The 23,208-nt window shown below is 39.5% G+C and overlaps 1 protein-coding gene and 1 long non-coding RNA gene across 5 annotated transcripts; one reads left to right on the top strand and one right to left on the bottom strand.

Moving 5' to 3' along the window:
• Window positions 1-575: 575 nt before the first annotated feature.
• On the bottom strand, window positions 576-22,715 carry sec31a (SEC31 homolog A, COPII coat complex component). Of its 4 annotated transcripts, none has more exons than XM_044012390.1 (28): window positions 22,516-22,715; window positions 21,081-21,160; window positions 20,507-20,630; window positions 19,872-20,070; window positions 19,683-19,778; window positions 18,552-18,692; window positions 18,310-18,452; window positions 17,610-17,709; window positions 17,034-17,195; window positions 16,218-16,370; window positions 15,887-16,117; window positions 15,704-15,778; window positions 15,567-15,608; window positions 14,035-14,334; window positions 13,658-13,793; window positions 13,360-13,538; window positions 12,575-12,701; window positions 12,294-12,439; window positions 11,570-11,743; window positions 10,903-11,154; window positions 9,882-9,986; window positions 8,767-8,869; window positions 6,403-6,759; window positions 5,343-5,398; window positions 4,909-5,181; window positions 3,835-3,954; window positions 3,664-3,735; window positions 576-3,213 (listed from the first exon to the last, which is right to left on the bottom strand). In XM_044012390.1, exons 2-28 carry the CDS (start codon window positions 21,157-21,159, stop codon window positions 3,034-3,036), a joined length of 4,125 nt encoding a protein of 1,374 aa, XP_043868325.1. In that variant the 5' UTR covers window position 21,160; window positions 22,516-22,715; the 3' UTR covers window positions 576-3,033. The 4 variants fall into 4 exon arrangements, with proteins under 4 accessions (XP_043868325.1, XP_043868326.1, XP_043868328.1 ...); XM_044012391.1 differs by having other exon boundaries at window positions 4,909-5,178; XM_044012393.1 differs by lacking the exon at window positions 6,403-6,759.
• LOC122758336 lies at window positions 16,082-17,808 on the top strand. The gene is made up of 3 exons (XR_006358143.1): window positions 16,082-16,149; window positions 16,238-16,362; window positions 17,089-17,808. It is a non-coding gene; the product is annotated as an uncharacterized LOC122758336 (long non-coding RNA).
• Window positions 22,716-23,208: the final 493 nt, after the last annotated feature.

The raw sequence follows: 23,208 nt of genomic DNA, 5'->3' as shown, positions 1-23,208 counted from the left end.
GAATAAATAAATATGTAAGTACAAGATTTAACACTAACATTTCTACAGGGGGTGCCCCTTTTTCACTTAAGTCCCTGCCCCCCTGAAATGTCTGCACACGCTACTGAACACAACTATAAACATGGTCTATATTAAATGTTTTTTTAGTCTTGATAGCCACTCAAAAACACCTGTCATACACATTCAAAACAAAAAGAATGTAAACTTACAGAGACGAGGATCGAACCCAAATCTTCCAGTGTCAAGACGACCCACTCTTCCGCTAATCCCTGGCTGCACAGAACAAATAGTTCAGCAGTACCATAAATTACAGAATCTAAAATATATAGTTAGAACACAAACTGAATCCTCCTTTAAGTACCAGGCTGCGTAAGGTTTAGCCAGGTATAACTAAACACTTTTAGACAGCATTGAAGTAAAGTTCACCAGTTTGTCTGTTTAAATATTGAGTTTGAATATAATTTGTTTAAAGATTACGAGTTGAGTTTCAAAACGTCAGACAACTGTTTGTCTAACCCTAACCATGATCAGCAAAAAAGAGAAAGTGAGTGAAATCAGAAGAAGGTGACACCACATTGTAAATAAATACTATTTATTGAAAATATTGCATGTAGTCAGTCTAAAACAAAGACTTGTTTCCTTTTATTAACAACACAAAGTGAGGTTGACCACTCAGACTGCAGCCCTCATTGGCGTCGGAATGAAAATCAAGCACAAAGACTGTTTCTAGATTCCTTCTGAGGCCTGAATTAATTAGCAGATAATTACCTCCAATGCCGTTTAAGACGACTTTTAGCGTGTTGAAGCATGCATATTTTTTAAAATTCCTTAAAAGCGGAGATGTTCATTGCACTCTGCTTAGACTTGTGATTACACATTAGATGTGAGGAAAGAAATAAGACAGCAAAAGTAAAACAAACATCATCGAATGTCCTCAACAGGTGGGACTGCACCTGTTTTGCATCGATGCATCGGACACAATGACAAAATCTTGGTCCAATGTGTTGAATGTAGTGACACCAATGGTGACAGGAAGTCATTAGATGCGGGATTAGAGTACAAGCAAATGTCAGATTAAGTCCATAAAAACGATTAACGTTATTTTGAATGCATATAAAGGAGACGAATGGTTTAAAGTAGGGATGAATCGATCCGATACTGGTGGTCAAAAAGACAAAACGTTGAATCTGATGTTCCATAGACTCTACATTATGAAGGAGAGATGTGTGCCACCACCATCATGTGACCAGAATGCAAAAAAATTAATCAAAGTACCGTCTTAAGTTTTCATAGCCTTAAGATAACGCTTTTATATGTACTTTATCAAAGAGCCTTGCTTTACAGAAGCTGCAAACTTGCACCGTCATGTTTCTACAGCAGCCCTGAATGGACAAACCAGCCAGAGTGTGTGTGTTTTGTATTTTGAAGCAGAAGCTCACTATAGCAGATTAAGGCCCTGGTATACTTCCATGCACAGTGCACGCGGACCCCACCCGCATCATGCAAATGACGCAGTTTAATCAGCTCAGATTTTGTAACCGTGCATGGACAGCACATGCGTGAACTGAATTTCTGCCCCACCAGCAGGTGGAGTATTAAGCCCCGCTCACCAAGCAGAAAAATATTTTAACAACAGATGAAGTTGAGGATATTCATCCGAGCCACTAACCTGGTGACCCTCGAAACCAGCCCCTGCTCGATGGACCTTTCAGCTGATGAATTTCCTATTCCCTGTGTCCAGACTTGTACTGCCACCCGATGGTGAAGTCAGATACTACAGGAACCTGATGCAAGAGTATACCAGGGTCCGCAATATGTGACACACATGGCATTTGCACGGAAGTATACCAGGGCCATAAGAATAATGACTATCTGGTATATGAAGGTATTAGACGTGACTAATTCTTATTAACTGGCCCATTAACTTTTATGCTGTTGGCAAGGAAGGAGCAAAATATTTGTTACACACTTCGAGTATGTTTTTGAAATGGTTGGTAAATGCATTAGCACGACTGTGTTATTAACAGTCGAGTTGTTTAAAAGACAATTTTCATATTGGTATTAGACACAAAAAACGTGGTACTGATCCATCCCTAATTTAAAGTAATGACCTGCTTTTAATCAATTTTCTGTGTTCTGCAGTAAAAACAAAAGCTTCTCTATTCCACCTCTCTCCTGTTTTGCAGATCTACTGCGAAAAGCATGCCGACCATTACACGGTTACATGATAAAACATGAAGCGAGCGATTGCACTTTTAAAAATGACTTGTTTATAGATTAAAAAAGGGGTTTCGGAGCTTTACTGTATTGCACAAATATTAAAAGACTACAAAAATGGAACAAGCTAATATTTAATTCATGATTTGTCGTGTGCACAAAACCATGCTGCACTGCAGTTTGCTGCTGAAGCCAAACTAATAAAGGCAGGATATAATTATTATTATATTTTTAATTGACTAAAATGTCATTGGTTTTTAAACGAGTAGATAAAATGCCCTTAAAAATTCCTGAATCTCCTGTTGCTTTTCCTAATTTACCTTAAATTCCTTTGTATCCAACATTAGTGTCCATGACCAAACATGCTTTAACGTTGCATTCCTTACATTTTGCTCACCAAAGGCAAGACTGATTATTCATCTACATTTGAAAACATTATGACAACATGTGTGAATCAAAAACTAATATTTAGTGTGGATTTCTGGCAGATCACGGTGGTCCTTTAATAAAACTCTAGCCCTTAAACTGTTGCGTGCATCCATTTTGCACCGGGCTCTGTTTTTGCTCCGCTGCGTGCGACCGATTTGTAACATGACTTGTGTTGTTGTGTGAGAAAAATGTGAATGGCACACAGAAGAATTTTACAGTAGTTTTTTCCATACGTCTTTGAATTCTTCATCATTTGCAATTCGAGTCTAAAGGAACTCCCTGCGAATCAAGCGACTAACAATTTAAAACGCCGGTCGATCCCCTGACTGGTCACTCTCCACTCTTGAGGAGTTTGAAGGTGGGATGTACTTTTTTTTTTTGGCCAGATCAGACCCCGAGTTTGTTGGCCTGTGTCAGCACCACCTTGAGTACGGGCATAAACGCTGATGTCTCGCTGAAGTTGCTGTTACTGACTATATGGGTATGGATGTTGAGGCCCTCGGTGTAGGATCGGGACTCGATGGTCCTGGCTATGTTGTGCAGTCCTCCTACGATGGCTGGAGAGAGCTGTAGGGAACAAAAGCAGAAGGTGAAAGGTCAGGGGAGGGGGCTCTTGACTTGAAGACTTTTTCAGAAACAGTTGCTTTGCTGGAGGAAAATAAATAAGTAAATAGATAAACAATACCTGACTAAGTCTGAATAATAGCAATGGAACCATACAGTTATTTATCGGGATTTTTACTGTTCCTTCACAGCTGTGTATAACACTTGACTACTTCTCATTTGATAATTAATTTTTAAATATGTGGACAAGGAGAAGCAACATGTATGGCAAAATGAACCACTTATAACCAATTCATTTAAAAGGCATATTTCAGTTGTTTTTTTGAGTGTGTGTTGTGAGATTCTGACATACAGTATTGCGTCACTGAAATAAAATGATACAACCAATTCATTTGGTTTTTGCTCAATTTCCTCTTCCATGGTGCAAAAAACCCAACCGAGCCCAATACTCACCGTCTGCTCTCTGAGTTTGTCATAAAGCGCTTCCAAACGTTTGTTTGCCTCATCAAGTTTCCTCCTAGTTTGCTGTTAAAAAAAAAAGAGAAAACGAGTCCGGCTAAATATTTGTCAAAGCACTTTGTTGGAGCAGAGATAAACAGTGTCGTTCTCATCAGACAGACTCACAGGGTCCTTGGCTACAGCCAAACACTTCTGGATGAGCCCCTCAAACGTGGTCTTCAGGACCATGTGCTCATCAGGGATCGGCTTCTTCATGATCTTCTCAGCAGGGATGGACTGCAGAGGCTGAGGGGATCAAACGGAGTGAGCGTGGCTAATCTTATATTCCTTTACCAAAGTTGTTCACTCACTTATTCCCTCCTGACTACTCACTATGAAAGAAGATTAGCTTAAATTAAATAAGACTAAACATGTTCAGGAAAAAAACCCTTTGGGTGTTTTTGTCAGTTAATCGTGCTATTAAGACGTCACATCAGTGTGAATAAATGCTTTGTGTTAAAGGAATATACTGAGTTCTTTTAAATCCAGGCTTTTGCCACCGCCTCTTATTTAATCACACCTGAGATTATTCATTAATTTTATTCATCTCATTTGGCTTGAGTTAAAGCAGAATAAAAAGCAGAAAGGATGACAGTGATGTACTTACAGGACCAAAGAGTAACATTTTGGTGAAATTATTTTCAATTGGCAGAAATTGAAGATAATACTAATATAAAATCACCGGTTTGTATGAATTGTTGTTTTTCATGACCCCAGAATGAGACTTTTAAATTTATATCAGGAGCTGGATCAGCTCTGCAGAGGCTGCCATTTTGGACCACCATGTTTTTACAACAGTCCACAACGAACAACTAAACATCTTTCGAGTTTAATATTTATTAACAATTAATATTTAAAATACATTTTACACACTGCATCTTTAAGAGACCATCTTTGTTGCAGTCGTACCTGTGTTTGTTGATGTGATAATAGTATAATAATAATAATATTCAAAATATGTGCACAGAATCACACTCTGGTGGCAGAAAGAAACCCATTTGAATGAAAGTCTGTGGTGGAAAAGGAGCTTCTACTTCTCACTTGATTTATAACAACTGTAAAAACCTTTCCTGAGGAGCTAATGGTCTCCATCATTAGCTGCAGGCCTTCATCAATAGATAATGATGCCATTATAGTAAATGTTTATGTCCAGTCTATGGACACACTATGCAATCTGGAAGTATTATATTCTGCATGTACCTGTATGACATCTCCAGTTGGTGCCCCTGGCGCCCCCTCCGTACTGGTCTTGGGCATTGCGGGGTTCATGGATGGTGGGGGGAACTGCTGCTGCTGCTGCTGCTGCTGCTGTTGCTGTTGCAGACCAGAGTAGGGGATCTGGGCACCATGTTGTCCCTGGACCACAGCCTGAGGACCTGCAGTGGGCATAGACTGCACCTGAGGGTCAGAGCCTGGCTGAGGCATGATGGGAGCCGTGATAGGTGTAGGCGGAGTGTAGTTCTCAAGAACCTGCTGAATAATGAATAGACTGCACTTAAAACATGCAAACACTGTCTGTTCCTTACATAGACGGAGATGAACAACAGTTTGATACACTGTACAGATATTTGCAGTGTGTGTATATATATATGCACGTATAGAATGCATACTGTTATACAGTACACTTGAGTTACCTTTTTCTTTGGTGCCCTGTTCAGAGCTGGAGGGTCATTCCAGCCATTTTGAGGTCCTGCAGATCACAAAAAAACCAGGTGACTCTCAGTCTCACTGCTGTAGGAGTGTAACATTTAATCCATTACCGAATTGATCACCAATTATTTCCATAATTTAGCAGATTGAATGTTTCAAAAATGTAAATGTGTTCTGGTTTCTTTACACCACACAAAAACAAATAAAAAACTAACTACCTTTGGTTTGTAGACAAAACAAGACATTTGAGGTTTAGAAAACAATGACATGACATTTTTCACCATTTTCTGGGCCAAACAACTCATCAGTGGAGATCAGATGGAGTGATTAATCGATAATGAACACAACATACTGCCTTTGATCATGAACTGGAAATCAACTGTAATTAAAGACCCACCTCAGATCTACTCCACAGATTGGTTGAATTGATTGGTTGAAATATTAAATCATAATCATATGTGATCATATAGTAAATATGGAATAAGGAAATCATGGCCTGACTGATTGGTTTAGTATCCACAGAATGTTTTGCATATAAAAAAAATGAAAGTAGTCTTCCGTTTTGAAGCCTCCAGACGTGGGATTTGATCGGTGTCACAGCAGTTTTTGAAACAGGGCATTCACAGGCACCAATTTGACTCATGTGCCATGCTTTATCATCTATTTTCCTCTAAATGGGAACATAATCTATAAAACTGACATCATGAGCTAAGCTGAAACTACTGACTGAGACTATAAACTCCTCAGAAAACTGTTTACCGATATAAATCAAGTGAGAACTAGACTCATTTTCACATAGATTTCCATTTAAATGGAGGTCTTTTTGGAACCAGCAGAGTTGCCCCCTGATGGCTAACTGCTACTTCCCAGGCTTCACATTTTAACCTGGAAGACTATGTCCTTTTGTATACACAGTCTGTGTTTATATCTTCAGGAGTTTAATTCGAAGCCGTGAGTAGAAGATGCTCCTGAGGAAAGGGCGGAGCCATGCAGACATCTTCTGAGAAGTGGGGCTCAGTTTGGGTTCAGGGTCAATTTGTGTACCTGAGACTCCAGTCGGTGGAGGAGGAGGCATGTACGACACAGGAGATCCTGGCCCACCATGCTGGAAAGATGCTCCGGAGGATGGAGGAGCAGAGAAGGAGGAGGCAGAAGAGGCAGCAGAGGGAAAGAAAGGAGGATGGGAGGGTGGAGATGAGGACAGGCAGTGGCTGATGGGAGTCTGTCCAGGATAGAATAGAGGCACTGGCTGAGAGGGGACTGACTGAGTGTACTGAGACAGGAAGCCGGGGGGGTGAGGAGGGGAGGAGGGCTCTGCAGAAAGAGAGGAGGGGTAGGGCAGTGGCTGATAGATGGATGCCCCCCCAGCTCCAGGTGGGTACTGGTTGACCTGGGGGTAGGCTGAGAGTCACACAGGAAACAATAGATGCTATTAGAGAAAAACTGCTGCATGTTAAACAAACTCTATCATGCATGACGGACCAAAAAAAAACAGATGAAGAGTAGATACAGTGCAATGCATGCTAACATGCTGTTTGTTTAGCTTGTAAGACATACATAAGACTCAAGACACAACATGCCAAGCGATAGACACACGGTTATATTATTTTCTGTTAGTGACTAATACTAAAAAAACAACAGCACACAACAGTCAAACATTTTCCGACGGGGAAATGTTTGCAAGTGTTTTAAAGATGAGAGGAGAAAAGCTGTGTGTTGTGCTTATGTGCCACCTTCTGATGCAAACCTGTCGTGTGTATGGATGCCAGAGGTGGCAGAAGTCAAAGTTTAAATCTAAAATATTGTGTTCAACACTTTTTATAATGCTACATAATTCCACGTTTTCTTTCGCAGTACAGTATATACAGTGCTTAACAAATTTATTAAACCACCAGTCATAAAAATGAGAAAACAATATTTTAGATAACCTTCCAAATACTTGTTTAAAACTAAAAATGTTGTTTATTTGGTGAACTCACTTGGCTTCAGAAACGAATCAAGCATAACATTCAACCATTAAAAAAAAATTTTCTGTTCAGGAATACAAGTAAATAACTATAATTTGACATCTTAATCAATAATGAAATAATGATGAACTTTATTGTTTTTTTCTGTTGTAAATGTGAAAATTCATGGAAAACAATGATTGTAGTTTAACATTAAAAACATTTAAATTAATGCTGTTAATTTAGGGCATCTGTGGCATAAACCTTTCATTGGACGGTGGTCTAATACATTTTTTAAGCACCGTCTATAGTTATAGTTATAATAGTTGGTAATCATAATTATTTCTGATCAATATTGAGATCATGGTCGTTTATGATGATTATTGATAATACAGACCAAATATTGTATTTCCAGTGTTATCATTTGACTGCAGAGAGTTAGGCTACATTCTTGTACAAATCTGAATGTGGGCAAGAAAGTTTTTGAGGAGTGAAGCCTTGGGAGGTTTGGAAAGCTCTGGTCTAATGTATTGATGCTTTGAGCTCCTCTTCTGCCAGATTTGTCAACATGAGATTAAATGCAAATCAGTTCAAGAGAAGTCCAGTGATAGAATAACAGAGCATATACACTGATATGGATCAGGATACTTGTTCACTTTGAGCTCAGTCCACACACAACTGCATGTGTGCCTTAATGCTTACATAGTATGTGACCATAGTATGCCTTAATGCTTACATATCTTTGTTACATCTATCCAGGTCCTGGCCTGACTTTATCAGGTGAGAGAAATCAATTGCAATCAAAGTATTCTTAATCTGGTTTTAAGTTGTCATTGAAACTGCAGTGGACTTATAATAAAAGCACAGAGATATAGGGTAGTCGAAAGAAAAACTTCAACCAGAGTGAGCACTCAGAGAGCACAAACCTCTGCCAAGACCACTCAGTTTTCATGTCTGGATCGCCACCAAAATCTAATATTTTCTTCACTGGAACATAACCTACAGTACACCCCCAGAAAATTACATCAATATCTGTTCTGTACTTTTGGGGTTATGATGCTCACAAACAGACAAACATCAGCAAAAACACAACATTCTTGGTGGAGCTAATTGCTAACACACCTATCTGCCAAGGTAATAAAACAATAATGTTACATTAAAAATGCACTCAATATTTTACTAGCTGCTGTTTGCAAAATACTCATGGAAGCGCAGACAGCTATCAATGCATTTCCTGCATAAATGTGGAGGCTGCATAATAACCACATTTTTATGTTTTCTTTGTGAAGTAATTAATCGATACTTGCCTGTATATCATGACTACTGTACAAACAGGAACTGCAAAGTAGCTAATTCTATTTTAAGTTACATATTATGCAAACTTCAATTATAGAAGACATTCAACGACCCTAGTTTTATACAGAGCAAACTCTTCTGCTTCCATGAGCTGTAAAACACTTACGCTGGTACTGATGGGAGTACATGTACGCAGGAGTGGAGGAGGCTGGAGGACCAGCAGCTGCGCCAGAGGCTGGCATCCCGTACATGGAGTTTGACGGCTCTACCTGGGGAAAGAAAAATACAGAGAGAAAAGTAATTCAGAAACTATCCCTCAAAACAAAAGAGGTCTGTAAAGAGATGGAATCAGAGAGAGTGTTTTGATGCTGACAGAGGGACATTTCTGCCCTTTTTTGATTTAAAACATTGTTTGTAATTTATAAAAAACTATGCGAGTCACATTACGTTAGTAATGGGGCTGCCAGAGAAACAAATAGAGTGAGGCGACATCCATACTACTATGTTTTCATTTGATAATGCCGTTTTCAGACAAACCTGGAAATGTACAGTATATCATATGTAGAAATATGTCAGAAAGTACTACTAACGAGGAAAAACATTTTTGTTGTTAAGTGTTAAAGATTTACTGTGATTTTTGTTGTTGTTGATGAGATTATTTAGACCTGACTGAGGGAGCTTTTGTTTATACAGCAGCATAGCCGGTGCAGGTGGGGACAAGAAGTGTTAAACTAAGGCATGATGATTTCTGAACAATATAATTCACTTCTGAAACTTTGGCACTTCTTTGTATCATATTCAATGTTACTGTTTCATCCATCGGTCTTGACATAAAAAAAATCACTTCCTGCGTGCAGCACGGGAATCTCGCCCGGCAACATGAAATCCAAACACTGCTTTACAGAGAAAGTAAATCCAACCAGGAGAAGTAAATGTGGGTAAATGCATCATTGTTTTTAAAGATTATGTTGCACGAGCCTTAAAACTAAAACAGAGACAGCATTGTTTTTCAAGGCTATAGTAGACCAGATTTACATGAATAGCAGGTGCAATTACTATAGGAAAATTACTTCTTCCTAAGGGAAGCACATGCATCCAAGGAGACACAGGAAATGGTCATATTATCAGCAGGAAGTGGAGTGGAGAAGAGCAGTTCAGGTGTTGAGGCATTACCACAGACATAGCATATCAGGCAATGGACCTATTATCAAAAACAAGGTATATAAAAGGTATTCTGTGTGCAAGAACACAGGCTGAATGGGTAGAGGTCAGTGCGTGTACCTGCTGGTCTGAGGCGTTGCCTACTTGAAGAGGAGTAGGAGGGACATTGGGGAGAGCTGTGGGAGCTTGGTTACTCCAGGAGGTGACAGTGGAAGCAACCCTGGCCTAAAGCACACAAAGACACACGGCACATGCCAAATGATGGCCGTGGCACGGGGAAGGAAAACACCAAACGACACACAGTGCGCGAGCACTGAACCAGCGAGAATGACAGAGGGTTTAAGATTAGCCAGGATTCAAATTACAGGAACACAATCAACTGAAACAAAAAATAAATCCTTTGGTGGTGCAATAAGCACATTTATCATAAATACTTGTGATTTAAACCCTGGCCAGAACGGAATTTCAGACAATGAAATGATTACAGCACACTGAGAACTTCACCAGGCAGACAGGTGGTTATTTAGCGAGGAGATGAGGTCACTGTCAGAGGAAGAACAGGGTATCTAGTAATAGGATTTAAAGATTTAACACAAAGATGAGACACAACCTCTCATTTTCACTGATTATCATTGACCGTATACTGTATTCATACATAAACTTGCAAACGTATGCGTCTTGAAGAACTTTTTAATACTTCTCTTTGGATTTTAATAAATTAATTTGTGCATTATCATTTGCCAATTTTTCTAAAAGGCACAAAGTGTTAATAGATTATTACAATAAGGATGGAACAATAGATTTCTCAAATCTTGTTTTTTCTTATCCAGTGTTTACATTACTTTCTGTAAATGTCAAAGGCACATTTGTGTGTATGTATATGTGCATACAGATGTACTTAGTTACTGTATGTATCTGCTTTTGTGTTAAATAACAAAATAATAAGTGTGATCTATCTGAATAATTTAATCTAAGGATATGTATATTAAACCATTATCTTACACGTTTTATTATATTAATAGTGGTAGTGGAAATTATGCCTTTGCTGGTGAGTGGCTGTGTCTTTAAATATCTGACAAAAACAGATTAAGAATCATGAAACTTCAAATAAGTGTGACAGTGTAAATGTGCTGGAACATACGGGCTGGTAAAAGTGCGGCTGGGCAGGTGCAGAGGCAGTTGTGAGCATGGGCACTGGAGCTGCTGCAGTGGGCTGCGGCACCATGGCAGGCTGGAGCGGGGTGAAGGGATGGCGGGGCAGCGCAGAGCTGGGTTGAGCTCGAGGAGCCGGGAGCCGAGTGTGAACTCTCTGGGTTTGTACAGGAGCTGTGGGAGCTGCCGCCTGCAGTCCCAGAGCACGACTGAGACGGTCACGGAGCTGCTGTACGGCAACCTGCATGGACACGAGGAGGGAAATGTAATGTGAAATGTGACTCATTCTAACAATCTGTAAACAGCCTCTTGTACTCAAATTAACTTTGAGCAACAGACAAAACTGATAAGTTCAAATTGTCCAGTCCTATCATTCAAAAAAGGGGAGGTAATTCTGTAACATATGAATGAATGATATAATAACATATCAGTGCCAACACTTTGCCAATAAGTGGCCGGCAGTCTGTTGACATCACATTTAGTATCAGCTCAGCTTGCTTGGAACCTCACAAGAGCAGGTACTAAAAAAGTGCCAGTTACTATCAGTAATGGAAAAGCAAAAAAAACGAAAACAACAAGTAGTCAAGCCATGCTGAAACTGTAGTGGAAAAGTGCCATAATATAACAGTTCAGGTGCACTAGACTGTGCTTCATACCTGGTTGGTATTGTCAGGCAGGTAGGTGATGGCAGTGGACAGGCTGCCCTGAGAAGCCAGCAGATTGGCATACTGGCTCATCCTCTCAGCCAGTAGGATGCCAACAGCAGTGGGACCTGCACGCTGAGTCTGCTCTACTGCATGACGCAGCACCACCACTTTCTCCACCAGGTCCTGAGAGACGGAAACACAGCAGCACATTAACATAGTTAAGGTAAAGATTCAGTCCACTGTCAGTCAGCTGGTGAATGTCATGAAGCAGTCAGAAGCTCAAGAGCTAGACATGTTTTTCAGGAGATGGTGGAGACCAAATATAGAGCAAACAGAGAGTGAATATTAGAATATTGGCCAAAGTCATGAACACAGCTCCTGATGAATGATGGTTTTGTTTTGTAAATATAGATGTAAACAATGTAGATGGTGATATTTTAATAATGAGAATAATTTAACCCATCCACCTTCAAATCACTCCTCAAAACCCACCTTTTCAAATCCGACTTTAACCTATAACAATTTTTCTTTTGCACTAACCTTTTGCGCTATATTGTTGTTGTGTTTTCTTTGCACTCTTATGTATGCATTCCTTTTTCTTTGGTTTTAAATTGTAAAGTGTCTTTATAAGTCTTTATAAGTGCCATATAAATAAAATGTATTATTAATATTACCTAGTGACCAAAAAACAGAAACGTATTGGTATTACAAGTTCCAGAGTTCGTCAACACACCTGGAGGGACAGTGGGCAGTGTCCGTTCTGAGCTTTGGTCCAACAAGAAACCAGTTTCTCTACGTTGCCAGCACATATGTAACACAGACAGGCCTGGGCTTGCAGCTGAGCGACCTCTGCTGTTTCCAGTCTGCCCCCGAGAAGATCTAACAAACAGAGAAGCTCAGTGAGAAGGTAGAAATTCATGGCTGAGAGAATAAAAATGAATTAAAGGAGATACATAAGAAACTGATAACACCTGAACACAGAATCAGGAAACAACATAAAGTAGGTAAACTAACCACAGAGGGTAGAGAACTCCTCCGGCTTAGCGTAGGTCATGACAGCAGCCAGAGCCTCCTTCCAGTTCTCCAGGTCGCATGTCTTCAGGATGTCATGCCAATCTTTCATCACCACTGCACTGATCAGCTGCAGGACAAAGCACAGTTACATCAACTTTCAACTTTTACCACTAGCACAAAGCAAATTTGATCTGCAAGACAACAAAGATACTCCTCCCACACTGAACACTGAACCAGAAACTGTAAAGCGTTAAAAAAAAACATTGTAGCGATAATGAAATACATTGCCAACTCATGTCATATAAACGGATGTACAGTGGCAACAGTAGCAATAGTTAAAATAAGTGACTCCTTAAAAGCATGTGGTCAGGACAGTCAAGTATTTGTTGACCAATTTGACAGCTGGACTTGCTGAACCCCTATCACCTGACTCTCTACTTTGACAAGCTTTGTTAGCCTGTTTTTACTGGTCATTGAAGGATTGCTTACATTGAATTAATTCTTAAAAAAAGAGCCGCTGCTGGACTTTTTTTTTTATGAACAGCATCAGTCTTCGGATCAAAACAATGAATTATTTATCATGACTCCAAACTGTTTATAGTGAGGAAAATCTTCACACCCTTCTCCTGAATTACAGTGTGTGTATTACTAGGCTGTGACCTATGGAAATTGATTATCATGTGTTTTATTGGGCACATTTATCCAAAGGTTAAAATCTAATACTACTGACAAAAAACTTCTCCAACCACAAAAGCACTGTTAAAACCCCTCTATTTGTTACATACCTTAGTTATCTTGCTGTGTGTTTTTGTAAAATACTTCTTCTGGGTTTTCTCCAAGAGCTCGGCTCCTCCAGCGACAGCCAGGATGATGCTGTCCGCCATCCTGTTGTCATGGAGACAGAGGTCCACAGCTCCTTCGAAGTCTCCCGTTAGCAGAGCCTGCATAATCAGCCCGTCCACATCTGGCAGGGGAAACAAGATGTTTAATTGTTTTACAAGAACTAAACAAAACAGCCACAGAAACTGGCCTTTGCCAGCTTATCTTCTACACACACCAGACTTTAAAAGACAGGCTTGTTACCTTGACTGACACCGAGGCTGACTCCTTCAGAAGCAGCTGGAGCTGGGGCTTGAGTGGCCTCCTGAGATGGAGACAAGGTTGAAGCTGGAATGGCCGCCTTCTCCTCCTCCTCCTCCTCCACCGGTGGTGCCATCTCCTGAAACACCAAAAGACGTTCAAAAAATGCTTCATACTCTATTTATTCATCCCCTCCCCAATGTGCAGCAGGATGTTATATTATACAGCTATGATAGCAGCTCTGTGAAGCCTACAATCTGATTCCTATAGTCCTTCTCTGTTAGCAAGCTCACAGAAATGCAAAGTTCAGTTCACCAGCAATTTGTTAATTTGACTATGGGACAGCATCTCCAAAAATAAATAAAAAGATACAGTTATACCTCTTCCAATGGGACCTCCTCCTCCTCTAATAGGATCTCCTCTTCTTCTTCCTTCCCCTCCTTCCCCTCCTCAGGAAGAGACTGATCTACAATTTCTTCTGGCTCACTATTTAGAAGATCGTCCTCTAGATCTTCAGCTTCTGATTTCTCACTCTCTGATTTGGGAGTGGAATCCAGTGTGGCAGCCGGCTGAAGGTTTGCAGCAGCGATCATGTCAAACGCTGCCTCAGGAGTGTCCACAGGGGGCAAGAAGCTGAGGTTTGGTAATGGTTGCGGGTTGACCGGAGCAGGTGCCTCCAGCTATATGATGAAGGAAAACACCGGTTCTGAGTCAGGAATGAAAGCTGAACTTCCAATGTAGTAAAAAAAAAAGAGGAATTGACTTCATGATGAACACAGATATTTCATAATATATAAGGTAACAGGTGCAAGGAGGGAATGTGTTGTTGTTTTTTTTTATCTCATTTCTATTTAATTCACACGTGGAAAACTATAGCTCAGGATCAGCTGCTGGAGGGCTCATGGTCAACTGTACCCATATTTTTTGGACATGTCCCTGTATTCAGTTGTTGTGAAAGGACGTAGCAACAAATCTATTAAAAACACTGGGTTCTAGTGTTGGAATATCCCTCAAGCTCGGACATATCTCTGACAGACCAAATGAAAGATGACACCTTCCAACTAAAACGGTTGTGGTAGTGAGAAAAAAAAGCTCTAAACAAACACTGGCTACAGAAATACTGTCTTTCTGCCAGTCTCTTTGTCAATAATGGTAAGCATTTATATTTTACTAGAACAGATTACCAAGCTTGGTGTAGTGGTTACCACACTTTTCTCCAGGTTCTCCAGTTTCATCCCACAGCCCAAAAGCATGCAGATTTGAGGATTAGGTAATTTGGACACTCTAAATTGACCGAGTGTGAGAGTGGATGGTTGTTTGTCTCTATATGTGGCCCTGTAATGGACTGCTGAACTGTCCAGGGTGTGACCCCACCTATCGCCCTGAGTCAGCTGGGATAGGCACCCGCAGCTCCTGCGACCCTCATGTGGAGGATATAGTGGTAGGTGAGTGAGATTAACAAGATTTTTAGATCTCCAGGAAGAACTGTAAACTCTGAAACTGGAAAAGCACTGTAAACTTCTCTAGTTTTTCTCTAGAAATGGTCGAGAAAACCGGTTTACAAAAACCCTTCAGATGAAAGAGAGAGTCAAATATAAGTGACAGTGCCTGTGCATGTTCTTCCAGCTTCCTCTGAGTCGTTTCAAAAAGGGAAGTAAAATAAGGCTTCATCATAATGGACACTTGCAACACTTCCCTATTACAGAAAGACAGATAAATTCAGTTTACAGTATTTCAGCCAAAAAGTGAGGTACTAATCGCTGCCAACTTTGATTTGTTTAGTTTTGTAGTAGTGCCAGAGAAAGAATGTGGAGCGTAGAGATGGGCAAGTTAAAGGAATCTCAATTCAGTAAAAAGGAAACTGTTCAGCTGCAGAATGCTGCTCCCTGACTGTGTCTGTGTTCAATCTTACCTTCGGGGGATCAGCAGGTTTTTCTTCTAGTGCTGCCGAAATCTGACAAAGAAATTCACATTGATCACAACATACACATTAATTAACTGGAAAAATGTAATTAAAAAAACAATATAAAGCCTAAAAAAGGTTTTCACCTTTAAGGCCAACTCCTCTTTGTTGTATCCCAGAAGTTCCAAAAACTTGCTGCGGATATCGCCCTCAAAATTAGCCTGAAAAAACAAAATATTCACATACAATAAAATGTAAAAGTGATAGAAAATTATACTGTACATATCCAAGCTGCCTGTGATTTTAAGAGTTCTTCCTGATTTTCATACCTTGAGGAACGACCATATAGTCTTTTCAAACTCGTTTTCCGCAGTGCTGATCTTTTCTTGGCAGAAATCCACAAAGCTGCCTGAGCTCAGAGTGGCCTGCAGCTGATCGGAGCGCTTCAAAAACGCCGTTTCTGTGATGACCTGACTGACATGTACAACGTGTGAAGTGGGCTGCTGGAGTTGTTGAGCGTTAGGCTTTGAGTTCTCCAAGGATACCAGCTTCCCACCAAACTGTGGGTAAACAAACCAAAACCGCACAGATAGTAAGTGCTTCACACAGTGAAAAAAACAAACTGTGATAGTAATGAAAGGTAAAAGAAACCAGACTCACAGCAAATGAGGCTCCGACAGGTCTGCGGATCCACTTGGGTGGCTTCTTCAAGGGGTTTACTGCAGCTGGAGGGGCAGTGGACTGAGGCAGCTGAAGCGGGGGCAACGTTTGTCCTGTCCCAAAAGGATCCATGTTCCCAAACGAGGTACTAATCTGTTACAGAGATGAGCATGACGTGTCAGAAAACAAGAGGGTCACACAATGACGACATTAGCAGAAACTAAATGCTAAAGGCCAAAATAGCAGCCTCTGTAGAACTGACCCAGCTCCTGATATAAATATAAAAAGGCTCATTCCGGAATAATGAATTCATACAGTCATCTGATTGTACACTTTTGTTTTGAATTAAGAAAAAACATTTTATATTAAATTTCTATCAATTGAAAATAAATTAATCTATATTTTACACATGGACCTTACTGGAGTAAAAAAATAAAACACAAGAACTTATGTTTAGTGTTAACTCATGTGAGCTCTGAATTTGATACGGGTATCGTATAATTACACAATATTACTTATGATTATGGGTTTTAAAAAAAAAGATTAAAATACATGATTTCGGTTTTGTTGGAGGAAGAATGACCTTAATATTAACTCAAATGAATCAGTCACAGAATACTAGATTACGCATAATAAAAAGTGAAATTGATCAGATGCATTTTTCTGCTATTTCTGCTATATTATCATATTTTTATATTCACATACAACATACAGTATATCCCAAAACATTCTGATTAGATTAGCATACTGATCCTGTTGGAGAACTCTTGTCTTTGTTTAGACACACATGTTTTGTCTTTGATGACGTAATCTTACCTGGTCAGCATGCCTCTGACTCTGCGACTCTTTGCTGCCCCCCATGATGGAATAGATGCCGATGTGTCCGTCGAAGCTTGCGGCCGACAGCACTGCAGGGTTCCTGGGACACCACTGGATGTCAAAGCACCACTGGCTGCTGGTGGGCAACTCGTACAGCACCTAAGTTAAGCAGGATGATTACTTACTGTCATACTTTGGGGTCTCTTGTAACCCATCTTTCAAAGAATCCAGATGATGAAATAAAAAAATACTGAGCTGTAAAAAGTAATGTTTGCTACAATCCTTTGTGGTAAACAGCTCTTCTAATGCCTTAATGATAAATGCACATCATAGTGTTGTGTCAGAAATGATGTAGGAATATGCATCACTGCCAAAAATGAAGAAGAAATCAGTGTGTTCACCCAGTGTTCCCACCAATGCTGATCAGAGCTGAAGCCAATGAAAAAAACATGTGCATTGCAGAGTCATTTGACCCAGTAGAGGATACGAATCAAACACATTCCCACTGGTCAAAAACCCATTAAAAACATAAGATTAAATGGGGCATTTGAGACATTTACAGTCAAATTTTACCTCTGCTGTGTTTGGATTCCAGCACAGGATCCTGCTGTCCTTCCCACAGCTCAGGAGCAGCTCAGGATCAGCCAAGCTCCAAGAGATGGCGAGCACACCCCTGGACATAAAGACCGGCACCGTTATGTCAAAAAAAAAGCTGTTGATATATAATATTTTCTTCCTGTCATCAAGTCCCATTAAATGACCAAAAACAAAATCATGTTAGTCGGCGTCTCTATACTTGAGTATATTCAGTGCACATATTACTTGAACAGCTATGAACAAGAAGAAATATTGCATACTGGGACAACTGTAGTGCAGAGTGACTCAACATGACAACTGAATTCAGAATTGTGAAAATACGAATTTTGTGCATCGTACAACGTAACATTTTTTACTGCTATTTCTGTAACAACTAATAATATCTTGAAAAGGTAAATTGGCCCTTTGTATGTATGTATGTGTTATTGAAAGACACATTTATGGGTCCCAATGCAGCATGGCTGCTTGAGTGAGTATTCAATGCAGGAGGATTATGTATTTAGGTTTTAGTCAGAGATAAGATAGGATTTCAGCATCTACAAACAAAACTTTCATTGTTGCCTTAGGTGTTGTATGGGATTTGTTGACGATAAGAGAATATAAAACATCGGTATGTACATTTAAAGATGGCAAAGGAAGGCGGAAACATTTACGCAAACTCAAAAGATCTATTTACCTTGTGTGATTCTCGAAAATCTTGAGAGGAGAGGTAGCGAAACGTAAGTCCCACATCTGGATGACTGGCATCCGATCATCCTCCGAGGACACGACCAGCTGAGTGGCCACTTCTGGGTTCCAGGCCAGTCCGGAGCAGTGCATCTAAAAACCACGCAAACACAGACACAAATATTTGAGTAAAAAGCACCAGAGGATTGTGACGAGTCAGACTTATATAAGAACAAAAAAAGAACAACATACTCTGTTGCTGTGGTCGCTGACTTTAATAATGAGGTCATTCTTGCGTAGGTCCCACACTGAAGCTCGGCCACTCGGACTGGCAGAGGCAAGGATGTGTTGGACCTGTCTGTTCCACGACACACAGCCGATGTCCTCCAGAGGCTACAAGACAAAACCAGAAGCGTTTATTCATCAACATCTTAGCAAAGAACACAGCATTTATATGGCAATCAAACCCCAACTATCACACATTTCCAAATATATTTTGATGTTTCCTTGTTTATAGACTTGTTTTAAATGCACACAAAACCAAGTTCTTGTTATTTAACACTTTAAGCACAGTCTCCAAATGTTCTGTTCTGTCTTGGGCTTGAGCTTCTTTCAAAAAGGAAAATAAATCAAGACCGTCATTCTAAAGAAAAAAAAAAGGCTTTCAGTCTTTTAAAAAAACATAAATAACGACTGCTATGTCAAATGTATTACTGACACTTGATTACAGAGACATTTTGTACCATCAACCTTTAAAGCCTGTCATTGAATTTCACTTTTCCACTTCTACTTTCTCTGCTGTGACAGGGTTAGAGTTTTCACAACTTAACTAATACCCTTTCTTTGTACCAATCACCTGGCTGTGTCTTTTCGCAGGTTTGCCTCAAAACAGACATCCATCCATTTTTGAAAGTATAGACTGCTGAGCCATTATCACTGCATTTACGTCATTATTATTGCACTCTAACATACATCTACATTTAACCTGTTTTATAAACAGCATATATTTATCCTTAAAAAATAGTTGCAAAAAATAATTGTTGTAGTATAAATATATGTATACAATTTAGGGACAATAATAAATATGATTTTGTGACTATACCTAATTAAATAAGGTCATTAATGCAGCGATTAACCTAAGCACAGAATGAACGATGTCAACATTAACATTAATAAGGATTACCTCTAGTCTACAATATTGATAAAACAATTAATTCATTCAAATACAAAGTTGGTCACAAGGTAATCTGCTTTTGTCCATTTCCACCTGTAAGAAATCCTCACATATTGACAACATAAGGACATGCAAGTACATTTAAATGAATGATTAAGGCTTACAAAGTATAAACATATTTAAAGTGTAACTGACAAAAAAGAATCTACCTGAGTTTTAGGTCCAGGTGTCATGGGAGAACCAAAGTTATTCATGTCCCAGATATAGATTTCAGACTCATTTCCACCTGATGCAAAAAGGTTTGTCTGCAACAAAGAGACAACAAAACACAACATGAGGTCACAGTTTGAAAGAGAAAGCATGTTAACTTCACTGACAGTGGTCCAAATGGGACATACTTGGAACGGGTTGACGTCCAGAGCCCTCACTGGCCCCGTGTGTTTGTCACTCTCAGCAATGATCACGTCACTCTCCCCGGCCATGATCTTTGCTGGGTCGTACAGGATGACGTTGCCATTATCGCCTCCTGCGATTAGGACACCAGACGGGTGACTGGTGTCATCCATTCCGTAGGGACCCCACACCAGTTTGTTATATCTGTGGGGAAGAAAGCAAAAAGAACATGAACAGCAGTACACAAAAAAACTTAAACCACTGACAAATGTTGTTTGGCCCATAAAATGTCAGACAACAGTGAAAAATAATGTTCTCAAATGCCTTGTTTTCTCCGCAAAGCAAAATTATTCCGTTTTGGTGATTAATTTGTTATATTTAACCAGAAAATATTGACATTTAAGGAGCTAAAAGATCTAAGAACTAAAAAACACTCAATTATCAAAAATAGTTGCTATTTAATTTAGACAACCTGACAGTTAATTACTTCTTACTTCAATTTTATGGAAAACAGCAACATTTCTGATTTTAGCTTTTCAGCTTAACTCAACTGACATGCTCTCAACTGCTGGTTATTATGGTTCAAATAAGTTACAAAAAAGTGAGGTCGACAACAATGTATTGAGCAGCTTTTAAAAACCTGTGAGTAGATGAGAAGCTGCCACATGACTTCATTTCCATAGACGGATCAGCCAAGTCCAGCTCGAAAAACTCCAAGGAAGCATTGGTGCTGAAGGAGGCATCCAGCTGCTGGGCTGATGTTCCTGCAAAGAGAAATACAGAGCACATGAAGCTTTAGGTCTAGAGCTGCTTTATTAACCATTTACTGGCATCTATATTAATAATTATTTAGGTCATTTTGCAATCAAACAAAAACCTAAAACTTGATGATTACGGTAACTGAAATATGAGAATTTTATTTCAGGATTTGCTGCTTTTTTCATACATTATAATAAACGGAATGTTTGTGTGTTTCAGACTTGTCAGACCAGTAATTATTTACACACATTCTATTGTTAAACAATCAATTATCTGAGAAAATAACAAGAAGATTATTTGAAAATGACAATGCTGGACAGTTGCAGAACATGATTTGATCTCTTAATATAAAATAAATTAAATAGGATGATGTTGGAAATGATGCAGCATAATTTTCTGTCATTTGTCATGTCAGCAGCAGCACGTCTGTGCAGGTGCGCTCTGCATGCTCATACCTGTAGCCAGGTAGATAGGATGGTGCTGAGCAGGACTCCAGCTCTGGATGGCTGTGCGGCTGATCTCTTTGAGTTTCATTCTGGAAAAAAAACAGAGCAGATGTTAATCATTGTGCAGTGATACCTGAACAAAACACGATGAAAGATACACGAGAGAAATCATTAAGGACGACCATACACTTTTTTTTATCGTAATCTCTTGAACACTTTATTTTCCAAGTCTGCTTGTAAAATCTTGCATGTGATTTTGTACACGGCCATATTTTTGTGGACAAACCCGACAGTCTCTACTGAGCATGGAACTCTTTTCAGAAGCTTTTTCTTTCCCTGAATTTCTTTCCTGAGGTCACGATCTCTTCAGTATGGCTCATAACAGGACTACAACTCTGCAACTAAGTAAAACTGATTCAAACACAAAACAGGGACTACAATCTGTCCCCCATCACTTTTACTTGATTCATGTGTCCAAAGTGGATCCCCGAACAACAGGTGTGGACAGTGGGGACACTCTCAGCAACCACTGACTCATTCATTCAATGTATATAATGGGCATGTATGTTTTCAGTTGACTACAATATGAAATAATGTCAAAATATTCTATGAAAGGTAAGAGTATGTTAAAAGGCACAAGTCAAAGGTATATATAATGTTATTACAAGTGTGGGACTCTTTTTACGAGACAATATTTAGCTGTTTTCCCTCTATTGTGCTGTACTGTAATAAACACAATAGTTACACAGTTACAGCCAGTACAAACTTTGACTGACACTAATTGTCACATGGTTCTGCTGCAGCTGAAAGACAGCTAGAGTTTCTGCAACACATTTTAAACCAGTCTTACTGCGATGATATCAAATATATGGAATATATCAACAACAATATAAGGATGATAATAATAAATAGGGTCGTTATGTATCGTGTTGTGGGGTCAAAATGACATAGACATAGTCATTCATCTATTCAACAGAAAATGAATAGATGAATGACCCTATTTAAAAAAGATAAAATAAAATAACGATGCAAGCAGGGGTCAGAGGTCAGCAACAATAGCACTGAGGAATTCTCTGCCAAGGAAATATTTCCTAATTAACATAGTTTACCTTGTAAATTCAATTTTAGTCTTTGTAAAAACCAGCACAGGCTATTTAAAATCACGTATCAACTTCTGTTTTTTTTAATTTACATTGTATGTTTCTCAGGTGTATATTATAAAACGATATATATTGTAAAGAAACTGCGTGTCGCATACAATACAGTGAGTTAGCATGAAGCTAACAGCCACAGCAGCTGGACAAATGTAAATAAATGTATTGTCACTTTGTGGACATGGTACTGGGTGAACTAGTACATGCTACCAATGCATGTATTTACTACGGTTTGTAGCCCGTTAGCTGCCTGTGTAAATAGAGCTCATTACTTGAGTAGACCGGCTTACCTTGTATTGTTTGCTCCCTCTTACATGAACGTACACATTAAGCAAACAAAAACACTGGACACAATTCCCTCTTCGGCTCTTCTTTAAAGACTAAATGTTGAGGAAAAAACACGAACACAAGTCTACCGGGTACCGGTTGCGTACTGCAGACGGACTTCCACGTCCCCACTGGTCTCCATCAACGTGGCATAACGTAAGTAACCGCCTCCTCATACCCACGAAGAAGAACAACTTCCGGGGGACGTCCATGTTCACAGTAAAAAAAAATTCAGACATTAAAGTGGCAACATTTGAGGGGAAAAGTACAATTTACATTAAATTAAATGACTTATTTCATCCATCCATCATCTACCGCTTTATCCTGCACCAGAGGGTCGCGGGGGTGCTGTGCCAATCTCAGTTGCCATAGGGCGATAGGCGGGGTACACCCTGGACAGTTCGCCAGTCCATCGCTGATTTCTTTTTAATTGAATTATTATTTTTTTAATTAAACGTAGTTTAAGTACAGTATAACCCTTTGAACTCTGTGATCTACATTAATAATCCACTGTATTTCAGCATTTTATAATACATGACTTGGACATTTATTTCCCATAAAATAGTACAGTATCTAACCCTACAGTAATAATAACTGTTCGATCACACCCCCAGCATGTTTACACATTGATAATTATAATAGAATTAAAATACCTT

The sequence above is a fragment of the Solea senegalensis genome, linkage group LG21 (assembly GCF_019176455.1).
Source record: "Solea senegalensis isolate Sse05_10M linkage group LG21, IFAPA_SoseM_1, whole genome shotgun sequence".
NCBI lineage: Eukaryota > Metazoa > Chordata > Actinopteri > Pleuronectiformes > Soleidae > Solea > Solea senegalensis.
Note: the sequence above shows the minus strand (reverse complement) of the source record. Positions and strands in the feature narration are given on the sequence as shown.

Excerpts from the sequence above, each read along its gene's own strand:
- sec31a (XM_044012390.1), bottom strand. The coding sequence starts at position 21,159 with ATGAAACTCAAAGAGATCAGCCGCACAGCCATCCAGAGCTGGAGTCCT. Across the intron at positions 16,371-17,033 it reads GTCAGAGGCATGCTGACCAG|ATTAGTACCTCGTTTGGGAA; the intron begins GTAAGATTACGT and ends TCTCTGTAACAG. Across the intron at positions 3,736-3,834 it reads TGGCTGTAGCCAAGGACCCT|CAAACTAGGAGGAAACTTGA; the intron begins GTGAGTCTGTCT and ends TTTTTTTAACAG.